We start from the raw sequence: 13,090 nt of genomic DNA, 5'->3' as shown, positions 1-13,090 counted from the left end.
AAGGAAGGAAGGAAGGAATTCGGAAGGAAGGAAGGAAGGAAGGAAGGAAGGAAGGAAGGAAGGAAGGAAGGAAGGAAGGAAGGAAGGAAGGAAGGAAGGAAGGAAGGAAGGAAGAGATCAGTGGAAGAAAAGCAAGGGAAAGCAAAGTGAGGCCGAAGGTGCCATTACATTCCCTGCTCCATCTGCTGGAGCAGCCAAGAACAGCTTCTCGTGTTCACCCACACAGCTGGATTGCAGCAATCTTCTCCTGGCTTGTTTCCTAACTACCTTTCTTCAAATAATTATTTGGTAGCAGCTCACTGCATCATTTTTTAAATCACATATGAGATTCGATTTCTCCCTGTTAAGTGTTTTTAGTGCCTGCAGTTGTGTGTTTAGGTGTAACAGGATAATACAGAAGCTTCTGTTTTGTTATGAAATAATACGATGCAACTCAACTGCAGAGTTTAAAAAAAGAAAAAATTACTTCAAGAAGATGCAGTTTGCTGCACTGGGTGAGTGGTAGTAACTCCTCATGGTTTATTTTACAGCCATTTCCTTTTCCTGCTTGGGTTCCCATACCAGTTCTCTTTGTCCCCACTTTCCTAATTCCTCTCTTTACCGTTTCTCTTCTGCAATACTTAGAAAAAAGTAACTTTCATAGATTGTAATACTCTCAATTGTTACTTTAATCATAGGTTTAATAGTTCCCTTTTCTACAGTTTTAAGGAAACTGGTCATGATGGAATACAACATATTGCTAAAATATTTTCATTCAAGTAAAGGATGGTATTTCTGACTGAGATTTAGTTTCTAATGCTCGATATTAAAGGGAGGATAGTGGCATTGTAAATCCCAGGTCTGATATAAAGGTTACCAAACTTTCAGTTGACATTCCTAAAGAACAAAGAAAATCCCAGAGAGAAAATGAACTGATATAGTGCAAGTAAATCAAGCTCATTATCTGATACATAAGCACATTCAGAGGATACTCTGAGATAAATATGGAAATATTAACTTGGTCATTAGAGGAAATATCTGTCCCTACTATTATTTAAATGCTCTGGGGCAATTGTCCTGAAACAGGATGCAAATAAAGCCAGTTCCCAAGCCTGTCCAATTTTATAGGCCGTCAATGTTGATTATCCTAATGTAAATACAAGGCATTGTCTATGCAGAGTGCTTCACCATGAAAAAAATTACGGGGTCAAATATATCACAATGATATCATATTACGAAAGAGTTGTAGCTCTACAATCTACATACAATCTACAGAAAAAAAATTATGATGATGACGATGATGAGGACGACGATGATGATCTTTTAAAAGTTTTTTTTTAAGGAAGTATGAGCACACTGTTTTCCTGGAATCAGATAACTCACAAATTCTGCAGAAAGCAGACTATAATGTAGGCAAAATCTGCCCTTTTAACAGCTATGACAGTTGTTAAAATAGAGCTGTGGAGTCATACTGTAGTAGCATGAATTTATTTTAGATTGTGTAGATCATTAAATAATTAAACTATGACATTATTCTTTACAGCATTTTTAATATAATTTCACTCATATTCTTTTAGGTTCTCTATTATAATTTAAGTTTACAAGACTTTCCACCTGACCCAGGAAAACTAGGGAAAAGGTGAATCCAGCTAGGGATCTGTTGGAATTATTTCTGGAATTACAGTCTCTCTGGGGAAGATACTACATTTATGGCATGATCACTTGGTAACAGCAGCTGGTTTATGAAGGCAGGCCGGGCAATGTTGTGCCATGGGGTGTCAGGTCTGTTGTTGTGAGGGGACACGGCAGCCAGTGTTCTCCTCCCTGTGCCTGGAGCATTGCTGATGCCTTTCTGCTTGCAGACATATGATGGCTGTGCCAAGTCAACACTGCTGCTGCACAAGGACCTTCAATTTCTGGACTGTCCCCACAGTACAGGATCCTGTGTGATGACAGCCACCATTCCTCTCTAAAAATAGATGTTTCTTGTGGCTGGTCAGGAGAAAAGCATTAATTCTTGTTCTGTTGAATATTTTCAGTGATGCCAGAAAAGCCAGGTTTTCAGCTTGGCCCTAAAAAACCTCAGTGATCTTACCCAGCATATCTCCATATCTTCATAGAAGATATACAAAGAAAAAGACATAGACACATGGAAGAAATAGTGGTTTTGTTGCCTAGAAACAAGAAACAAATCTGCACTCACAGAGCTGAGTGGCTGCTGTAGAACACAACACACAAGTGCCACACAAGGAGGTTTACCAGTAGGTGGTGACATGTAATTATTTATTAGCTGTTCTCTGGCTGCAGAGGTTCTGAGCTACTGGCAACTTCTTGTTTAATCTTTCCTTTCATATTGCTCCACCTTTCTGAGATCTCCTTTACAAGTTTCACAGCGGCAGAAGTGTTTCATAGCTGCAATTGCATCTTCTGACTGTAGCATGTCAGCCTGCTCCTGTTCTGTGAACTGCAGGGCTGCCTTCCCACTGCTGAGCAAAATGCTTGGTTTGTGTGGTTTCAGGGTTTTTCATCTGTTGATAAAAGAAAATGACCAAGTTCTCACAACACATGCATGAGAAAAAAAAGTCAATCCTTTCTTTGTAGTATGTACCTCTTATTTACTTCCAGTGAATAAACAAGTTTTATAGTTAGCTGTGTGGAAATCTGCTATTTACTGCCAAATGTAATCAGCTGCCTCTCCTAAGTCCATCACACCCTTCTGTGCATCAGTGCTCCCAAGTTATGAAGCCATCAGTAACCCTGGAAAAAAAAATTATTCCACTCAGCTTGGTCTATCTGTTATTTTCTATTTAAATACCATTTAAATACCACGTGTGGGTTGTGACTAATAAAAGCCATACAGCTACAGCATATGAGAAGAAGCTTGGGTTTAGATAGTGAGTTTTGGAGCAGCAGGAGGAAGCCAGCCTTAAGGCTTCTTTTAGGCTTCAGGAATCACCACAGAAGTTAGCTGGGCCTGTTTGTTTTATGGGAAGAGTACTGGCTCCATGGAGGCCACAACCCAACTTACTTCACCGGCTGGAGCAGAGATGATAGGTAAGAGTACTCCTGGCAGCCTCTGCCCACAGCCAGTGGGTGCATCTGGGTGAAAAGTGTCTTGGTGCCCTTTGGGGGACAGTGATGCAATGTAACTGTGCATCAGTCTCGACACAATTCCTGGCCCTGAAGACACGAGCAGACCTCATGAGGACACGGCTGCCCTTGCGGCTGGCGTGGGCAGCCAGGCTGGGCGGGAAGCGGCTGCTAAATGCACCGTACTGGGTGAAGTGTCAGCGCGCTCTCTTGCCTGCATCCACGTGCTCCTGAGCTGCTCTTTCTGAACTGGTTCTAGCTCAGTGTTCATTAGAGCTTAACCAAAAGATCATATTACAGTTGTTAAAAGGTTTTGCATTTCCTAACTACTATTCGTTGCATTGCTGAGTTCTTGATGAGCACCCATGCTCAAACCTGCAGTGACAAAGGCTTGTACATTCAAACATATGCTTTATTTCTGATGGTGTCACTGGCCTGAGTTGAGTCTTAAGCCCAAGCTGTGTCGGTTTTTTGCATTAATACTCTTCTTACCATTTACACAAGGAGTTTGCTTCACGAAGTCAAGTCAGTATGTTTTTTCTGACTGCACCCAAAACTCTTGTAGGTCACCTTCTTGGGCTGAGTCAAGAGAGCCAAACTCACACATTGTGTCACAACACACAATGTGCTGCAGAAAATGTGCTTTATCTGTCAATCAGTGGGACCACATGGTGCTTTCAGTCCCTGCTGTAAAGACTGGTGGCAACTGCCTGAATTTTGGCTGTGGGAAATGCTGTGTTTGTCTGAAGAACACCGAAATACCACACCCAGAACATCAGGGCACTCTGCTGGTGCTGCTGAAAAATCAGGAAAGCCTAATGCCCACTAATATAAATGGAAGGAGATTCTCACTCATCATCTGCTAAATTTGGTGGAGTATCAGTGACTCCTGTTTGTGTTTATCACAAGGACATAAATCACAGGCTGCAGCCTGTTATAGTACAGGCTGGCTTTGGGACTGTAGATTGGCTTAATTAAGACTTTCCCGAGAGAAAAAGCAATTATTTAAGGTAAGTTGCCAAGCAGCTACTGTGCTCTGCCTACACCTGGTTATACTTTTAGTACTATTATGTATGTACAAAGCAGAAAGGGAAAGAAGGTGGGCAGCTTTAGAGAGGTTACTGCCGCTGTGTGCTGGCAGCAGGATGCCATTTATAAACGATGTTATCTTCACGTTGCAGCACAGCAACCCAAAGCACAGAGGGAAAAGGCAAGTGTGACTGGCAGCTGTAGCTAGGGCAACACAAGATATGGTGACAAGACACAGGCAACTGTTGCTGGTTAAATGTTATTCCTGTGTGTTGGACACAAAACTGACACTAATTTCTGACTTTATTTTTTCAGTGTTGTCCATGCAAAAAGAATTAGACAACAATATCATAAAATTATTATTCTCATTTAGGATGAAGAAGCGACAGGATGAAATCAAAGACAACACCCAGAATTGAAATTTTCCATAATGTGAACGAGCAGGAAATGGGAAAGGAAGGTTTTTATAAAGCAATTATACAATAACAAGCTAAATTCAGCTGATGAAAAAGAAGTCTTTATAGGAAAATTAATGAAACGCCTGTGCTTAAATGAAAATGGGATAGAGGACTGGAGCTGAAAGGAGTGATTTTTTAGATTAAGGGCAAACCTTGATGCTGTAAATAGGGTTTATTTCTTCAGTATAGTAACTTAAAAATTGCCTCAAATGTAATGGCATGTGCACAGTTACCCCATGCCTCACTGCCTGCTCTGGTTTGAAGTCAGGACAATATTTCCACCTGCCAGATTTGCATGTTAATGCCTTCAGTGTACTGTTCAATTGCAACAACAAGATGTCCAAATCTTTACTGTTTTATCACACAGTTGTAGGAACACCAAGAAAAACTGGTACAAAAGTGAGTCTGAAAAACCCTTCAGTTTCTCTCTGAGAAACGTATTAGGCCTTGGATGACTAATGAAACATCACTATACCTGAGCTGCCTCCTTGATGGCTTGATGCCAGGTCTAGGAGCAAGCCAAAGTTTGAATTCTCACAAGTCAACAACAGAAAGGAGAAAAGGGTTAGTGGGAAAAAAAAAGGTGATGCAAGGAAAATGAAAAAAACCCAAACCAGTGTGATTGTCTAGATCTACTTTCTTCTCTTTCTTCTATGATTCATTCTATGATTCTGTGAAAGACCATTTTTTCTCTTTCTTCCAGAGAAATGTTGTTAGAGGAAGTAAGTCCACCTCCGCAGCCATCCCTTTGCCCAACTGCTGAACCCTGCCGTTCCCTCTTGCAGTGGCATACCAGAGCCAGGACAGTCCACAAGGAGAAGGGAGGGGCAACGAGCTGGCAGCTGAAGGGCAGCACGGACTGCACCCACCAGTTAGCACAGTCTGAATCTCCTGGACACCGGTCAGTAGCCATTTCATATATTGCTAAACTTGAACTGTAAACTGCAATTGATAAATCTGCAGGATTGATCCAAATACACCTGACTAACCTTCAAATTATCAACTATTACAGCTGTTTGGTTACTTTGGAACTGCTACTGCTACGTGACATCAACTCAAGGCCAGATCTGCAACTGTCTGCATCAGTCCAGCAAAGCTGTCTGCAGAAAGGTGCCAGAATAGAGAGAGAACAAGCTCTCTTCAGAAATGGTTAATCAATAGCTTGCTAGGTTGACTCAGTGCCATTAGAGACAGTGGTGCACCCACTGTCTATAAATTGTGACCTGTCTTCTGTTTCATTCTCAGTCACCTCTCCTGCCGTCCTGGTAGTTACCCATTTTCCACTTGGAAGCTTGTGGGCATTACCAGAAATGTCCCTAACATCCTGGCTCTGGGGAACAGCAGTAATACTTTGTTGTGTGTCTTGGTTTCTTCTAGGGAGGAGGAGAAGGTAAGAAACCGATTGTAACTGCATCTCAGTGTGCCTACTAGCCTTTATTTGTGTCAAATATCCTGTGTACATCACTAAAAGAACTGTAGTCTCAAGACTGTCAGATGGACATACGCAGGATAGCATAGACAATGCTGTACTTTGATCTTTTGACAGATTTATGTTCCAATCGAATTTTTGTGTATGAATTTTGCAATGATAGTGCAGTGATGCCTAGAGGCAGCTGTAGATACAAATCTATGCACAAGTGAGGTAATTAAAATATGAATATGTATGTTCTAATTTCCTAAAGTTCTGGGCTGGAGTTTCACCTGTATTGTAATCACAGCTAATACCTACTTACATGTAATTAGAGTTTAATACCTACTTACAAACATTTTTATATTGTATCTAGTAACACTGTTTAATACAGGTAATATTTATGTACCACGCTATTTCAAATACATATTCCTTAAAAGCATTTATCCTACTGGCATATTTACATAAGGAGCAAGTAATTTGCTCTAATTTTGTATTTTCAGCAGTCATTTTCTTGTTTTATTTTAAAAGTTTAATTAAAAAAAGGTGAAAATAATTAACTTCATTTACTGGAAAAGCTGAAGTATTATATGAAAATTTTTTCAGCAGTCATGATGTCCTTATACAGGAAAGTTGTTTTCTACTCAAAAAAGAAAATCATTTAAGCATATGCTTCACTTTAAGTATCTGCTTAATTTAAAGCATGTGCTTGATGACATTTTGTCTGAAAGACTAGCTTTTATGCTTACTGAGGGTCATAGCAAAATTCCCATATTTTTAGAAAGATCTGGTCTGTTAATGGGATATGCAAATAATAACAACATTTCCATACTAAAAAATTTCTTTTCCTTGGTATTCAGATGAAATTGTGGATACAATTGTCCAAAAATATATCAGGCAATATTAGTGTGATGGACTATTTATTAATGTGAAAAATTCATAACTGCACGTTAGCTAATGGCAGTAATTTGGCATTTGAACAGGTGAAAAATATACTTCTGATCCAGGGAAAAGAAAGATGACATAATCAAACTGTGTTTTATTATGTCTATTAATAGTTAAGGCTGTTCTTTCTTACATAGCTTAGCCCTTAAATGGGAGAAAAATATTTGTAAATAAACTATTTATTTGGGATTTTTTTTTCTTTTTTTTTCACATTACACAAAGCCTAGCATCAGCATTTTACATACCTGGTAGTCCTAGAGAAGAGATCTTTATACAAAATTTTAAGTTCAGCTTTTGTTTGTGTTTTGTAGGCGACAAGGTGAGCCACCACTTGAAAATGGGTTCCTCCCATACCTGGGCTGTGCCTTGCAGTTTGGTGCCAACCCCCTTGAATTCCTCAAAGAAAAGCAGAAGAAGCATGGCCACATCTTCACTTGCCATGTAGCAGGGAAATACATTCATTTCCTCACTGACCCTTTTTCCTACCATGCATTGATGCGCCAAGGAAAACACTTGGACTGGAAAAAGTTCCATTTTGCTACTTCTGCCAAGGTACTGCTGGTTTTAATATCTAACAAACAAAGTATCTGCTGACATACCCAGTTAATCCCTGTAAACATAACTGTGCCTTTGAAATAGGATTGGTTTCACATTTCTGCACTTTTCCTCCTTTAAAACATTGTGGTCTTGTTTTGCTCTTCCTAAATGGAAAAGAAATTTGCAGTGATTTGGATTGTTCTAAGACTATACATTATTCTAAGACTGTACATAATTTTGTTACATTATTACTCCTCCCTCTAGTAAGCTATGAAGTTATACTTTGGCTTTCATTTATGTTAGATTTTATCATCAAGGTAATGACAGGCCTTACTTATCATGCATACAATTTATTTTGTGACAGGCTTTTGGGCATGGTAGCATTGACCCAGCAGAGGGAAACACCACTGAAAATTTTCATCACACTTTCATTAGAACCCTTCAAGGCAATGCCCTAGATGCCCTCATTGAAGCAATGATGGAAAACCTACAGTATGTCATGCTGCAGTCAAGAACACCTAAGCTCCAGTCTAATACCTGGGTGACAGAAGGACTTTACACATTCTGTTGCCAAGTGATGTTTGAGTCTGGCTTTTTAACACTTTTTGGTAAAGAATTTAATTCAAATAATGACAAAAACCTATCATCAAAGCAGGAAACTGAGAGAGCTCATATCCTAAATGCCCTTGAAAACTTTAAGGAATTCGATAGGATTTTCCCAGCCCTTGTGGCAGGGCTGCCTATCCACCTCTTCAAGAGTGCCCACAGTGCACGTGAGAAGTTGGGAGAGGCACTCCTACACAAGAACCTCCTGAAAAGGGACAACCTCTCTGAGCTTGTCACCCTCCGCATGTTCCTGAATGACACCCTGTCAACCTTCGATGACATGGAAAAGGCGAAGACCCATGTGGCAGTGCTCTGGGCCTCTCAAGCAAACACCATTCCTGCCACTTTTTGGACCTTGTTCTATCTTCTTAAGTAAGTCCCAACGCTTCTTGCTCCCTAACAAGAAAAATGTTTATCTTTCAGAAACCAGTTCATTAATACAGGCCAATTCCACTGCTTGATACCTCACCAGTGATAAAAATCTTACTGTTTGCAACAGAAATGGTGTGTTGTTCTGGACTTCCACAGAAAAGCCCTTCACTCATCTGAGAGCAAGTAGTGGTAGCACAGAGCAATTCTGTAGAAGCTTTTTTTTTTAAGAAACAACACTCCAGGGCAATGCTACACTTTGTCAAGAAAGCTTTGGAGTTAATCTATATGTTATGACATTAAAAGTGCTAGTTGCAGTCAAAACATTGATTATATTAAGGCTACAAATATAACTAGACATTTTTAGTCCATCTCACTAGAGCAGGCAACATGAGATTTAACTTCATTGTTGTTTTCACAGATACTTAATAGAAAATAATTTATATGCCGATAGATCCCATTGAAGCTCTGCTGTAGACTGCACCTGTTGAGCTTGTTACTCTTGAGACAAGTGCACAGCTCAGATAATACTATCAAATGTCCATTTTAGAGTGGACCTTTGTGGATTATCTGCCTCAGTATAACTAGCACTGAAGTGTGTGTCTAAATTTCTAATGCTTTTATTTATCATATCTACTTGCCAATGCTACTTTTTGAGGTTAATTGTTACTTTTTGCTACAAGAATGAATTTGCTTTAGATTTTCTGGACTTGGAGTCTTTTAATACCCTGATTGTGCCTTTGTCAAGACACTATTGCACCCTCTTTTATTGTCTCTATATATTTCACCATAGCTCATATATTCAGTGTCTGAAAGAAAGCCTAGACAGTGAGGGTACTATGTGGGCTCTTAGTATTAGGAAGATTCTTTTCAGCTAGACAGAATATTGTCACATCAGCCAGAATAAATGATGTTATAAAACTGATCTATAATCCTGTTCCTAAATTTTCTGCCCGTGGTGGGGCTATTTCCTAATCTACAACTGGCTGATTTTTTTCTTACTCTTGGCATTGCTTTTTAGTGACAGTACTGTTTATTACCTGAATTACTCTCATCAGTTCTGTCCCACTTGTCATTGCAGACAAAATCAAATACTTGAGGATCCTTTCCTTTTTTTTCCCTTTGAAGTTATAATACCTTTGCCAAGACATGAAAAAGTGGAACTGCAGCATTTTGCTACAACATTTTCATTTTAGAAGGTTGTACTTGTCAGCCAACAATAGAAATTTTAGCCAGGAAGAACTTTAATAGCAAACCCCTTCTTAAAGAATTCTTAAATTTAAAATTATGTTATACCTTTGCTCTTTTGATCTTAGGAATCCAGAAGCAATGAGAGCTGCTACCAAAGAAGTGCAACATGTTTTGGAAAGTGCTGAAGAGAGTATCAGCTTAGATGGCAAACATATTTCCTTGAACCGAAAACAGCTGGATAATATGCCAATACTGGGTATGCTTCTTTTATGCAGGAATCACACTACAATTTCCATGGTCTTCTACTTATTACCATGTAAATACTTGCTATGGAATTCCTATGGAATTAGCAAAGAAACAGTAGAAGAGGAAACTATATGTTCCTTAGCAATAGCCAACACAACCAGGCTTCCCAATGTCCCAGGTGGTACTGAGAGTATCAAAATTTACATGAAAAGCACTTCTTCATGGGTAATGGCATGTCTCAATAATCCTATACAGCTACATAACATAGACCCATGGATAATTCTGAACAATATTTTGTTTGGTTATATTTTTAAATCAAATGAAAATGTGTTGCCAAAACTTAAATCCCAATTCTTATCATGTGAAGCAATATTTTCTAATACCATTATTTCTATTTTCTCTTAATATTTTTTCAAATTATAAGCACATTTTTCAGAAGTTACAGAGAGTTTTGATAATGTTGCCTTTTAACTACTGTTACTTAAAAAAAAAGTCAGCTTATATTGAAACAGAAAAACCCCCACATTATTTTTTTCCTGAATATGGGTTTCTATAAAGAAACTCTTACAGCTTCAGAAAATTCTGCTTACTGAACTGCCTCTTTTTCTTGTTATCTTTCAGTTTTCACTGGTTTGGTCTTTATCTCAGAGTGACATTGTGTTTAACTTTTGAACATTTGGTTTCATCAACTATAAGCATTTTTCTAGGGGAAAGAAGATCAGGTTCTCAGTGGTATCTATAGAAGGGATAGAAATGCTAAAAAGAAATGAGGAAGATACTTGCTTAGGCATTTAGAAAGTTAATATTAAAATTTTTCTTCTAATAAATTCAGGGTTTGATAATGGCTCTGAAATAGATCAATATCTATGACCTGCCCCCAGGATGTGAATACACTGTTTCCATGGCAATCATTCCTTGTTCTCTCCCAACAGACAGCATCATCAAGGAGGCGATGAGGCTCTCGAGTGCATCCATGACTTTCCGAGTGGCCAAGGAGGATTTCACTTTGCACTTAGAGAACGACTTCTACAACATTCGCAAAGATGATATTGTAGCTCTTTATCCTCAGCTGCTGCATTTTGATCCAGAAATCTTTGCTGATCCCTTGGTAAGTATTTTTTTCAATCTGCATTAAACTCAGCGCTGTGGCAGAAGTTAACAGGCCTTTAGATAAAGCATTTGTAGTGGTGCCCCATGGCTGGTTTTCTGTTGTACCCCAGACAGTCTGTTCTTACATGTGAAGATGTAATGATAGGCAAGAAAAAGAATAAAGTCAGTGCAAACACTCTCTGCAAAACATGTTTTAGTGTGACCAAAAGGTGTGCTACCAGCCCCAGACAGCCTTCTACTTACTGCCTTCCTCACTGAGGGAAGATCACCATTATGGAGGTCTTTGAAGAAGGACAAGGATAATAGTTTCCCAAAGGCATGGAATTAGAATACTTCCAATACTTCTTCTGCTGCATGAACAAGGATGCAGGTTACAATGCTTATTTTTAGAGGTCAGGACAAAAAAGGAGAGTTATCAGCAAAGAACCTGGGATCCTGTACCACATAACAGAACTTCTCAGAGGCCACTCTTTCTAAAACAGCACCATGGGGCCTGGTGCTACTGTACGATGCTTATTTCTAGAGGCATCTCTTTCCTAGCCTGCATTTTGTGTCTTAGCAGCTTTATCTGGTTTTTGGAGGTATTCAAATATCAAGGAACTCTTTTGTGTGTTCAATTGCAGACGTTCAAATATGATCGCTTTCTGAATGAGAATGGGGAGGAGAAGACTGATTTCTACCGGAATGGTCGGAAGCTGAAGTATTACTACATGCCTTTTGGGACAGGCATGGCAAAGTGCCCAGGCAGGTTATTTGCTGTCCATGAGATTAAACAATTTTTGGCTCTGATGTTTTCGTGTTTCGAGATAGAGCTGGTGGACAGTAATGTGAAATGTCCCTCTCTAGATCAATCCCGTGCAGGACTGGGTGTTTTGCAGCCATCCAATGACGTTTATTTCAGGTACAGGCTGAAATGCTTATGAATATGTATTTTTTATTATGCATATACACTATGTACTAGTAGTACATAAATACACTGTATATACTAACAGTACTAAATACACTGTATGACATACACTTTATATACATTTTATGTATATATGCAAATGAAATACTTCAAGTCTTGGGGAAAATCTATATGAAGATGCTAATTCACCATTTTAATGAAAAATGTGCTGGTACCAGTGTGGTACCAGCATGCAGTGGGTTTAATGTGCTGTTTTGATGCAAATATCTCCTTTTTTACCAACCATTTTGAAATGCAAGTTAAGATTTTCAATTGTGTGTGTACAATAGCGGGGCTTTTTCTGTCAGCAAATACTTTCCCACAGTTAGAATTTCATCAGCTAATTCATCTTAATTTCAAAATTGTACTACAGTTAAAACGTATTCTTTTCTACAATTGAAATGTTTGGAGGGGGGGAGGAATGGTGGTGGTTATCCCCACAGGTGAAATAAAGTTTTTGTTGTATAAAGGCAGATCTGCAGTGAGGAGGGGAGAGTTTTCTGGGGAAATACCTTTACGGTTTTATGAAAAACTAGAAGACTTGAAAAAAAAATTACAAAAATGTTCACGTTCAAGTGAAACTGCAAAACTTGTATTATATTCATTGTAAGATACTTATTTTCAGAGAGTGCTAACTGTGTTAAAATAAATTATATTGGCTGAACCAAATGCATCTCTAGACTGTTGTTTTAATGTCTTAACATTGTCAAAGGTTTATGCACTCATCCAAAGCCACCTAAACCAGTTTTAAACTAGCCAGCTCAAACACCAATTTGGATATAAATAAATATCTACCACATATTCACCATATTCAAGGGTGGTTTTAGCCTCATTGCCTTAACTCCGTATTTCAGTAAGCCTCCTTAGGTCTTCCTAGTCTAATTCCACTAAAGTTACCATGGGTAGAATTCTGTGGCATGTGCATGAGAACAATTGTTTCAGGGTTAATATAATTTGCTTCTCTTTAACATCCCTGTCCTTTTCTGCTGCAAATGACAGATGTATGTATGTATGTCACAAAGTCCATTTTTTAATGAAACATCTTCAGGCTGAAAGAGAGAGCTTTCTTACCATCTGATGCTGAAAAGAACAAATGGACTTAAAACATTTTTTTATCCTGTTCTTTTCTAAGGACCTGTAGTGGTTTGGCCCAAAATACTTATTACTTATTTACTT

The 13,090-nt window shown here is 38.8% G+C and overlaps 1 protein-coding gene across 1 annotated transcript; it reads left to right on the top strand.

The window, feature by feature from the left end:
* Positions 1-5,353: 5,353 nt before the first annotated feature.
* On the top strand, positions 5,354-12,583 carry LOC121661921 (cytochrome P450 7A1). The gene is made up of 8 exons (XM_042022578.1): positions 5,354-5,457; positions 5,569-5,666; positions 5,802-5,946; positions 7,221-7,461; positions 7,811-8,424; positions 9,738-9,868; positions 10,791-10,966; positions 11,592-12,583. The coding sequence occupies exons 3-8, from the start codon at positions 5,867-5,869 to the stop codon at positions 11,889-11,891; spliced, it is 1,542 nt and encodes a 513-aa protein (XP_041878512.1). The 5' UTR covers positions 5,354-5,457; positions 5,569-5,666; positions 5,802-5,866; the 3' UTR covers positions 11,892-12,583.
* Positions 12,584-13,090: the final 507 nt, after the last annotated feature.

Source organism: Corvus kubaryi, unplaced genomic scaffold, assembly GCF_017639235.1.
Source record: "Corvus kubaryi isolate FWS band 111438036 unplaced genomic scaffold, C.kubaryi_AGA036_p1.0 37216, whole genome shotgun sequence".
NCBI lineage: Eukaryota > Metazoa > Chordata > Aves > Passeriformes > Corvidae > Corvus > Corvus kubaryi.
This window is presented reverse-complemented; position numbering and strand designations above follow the sequence as displayed.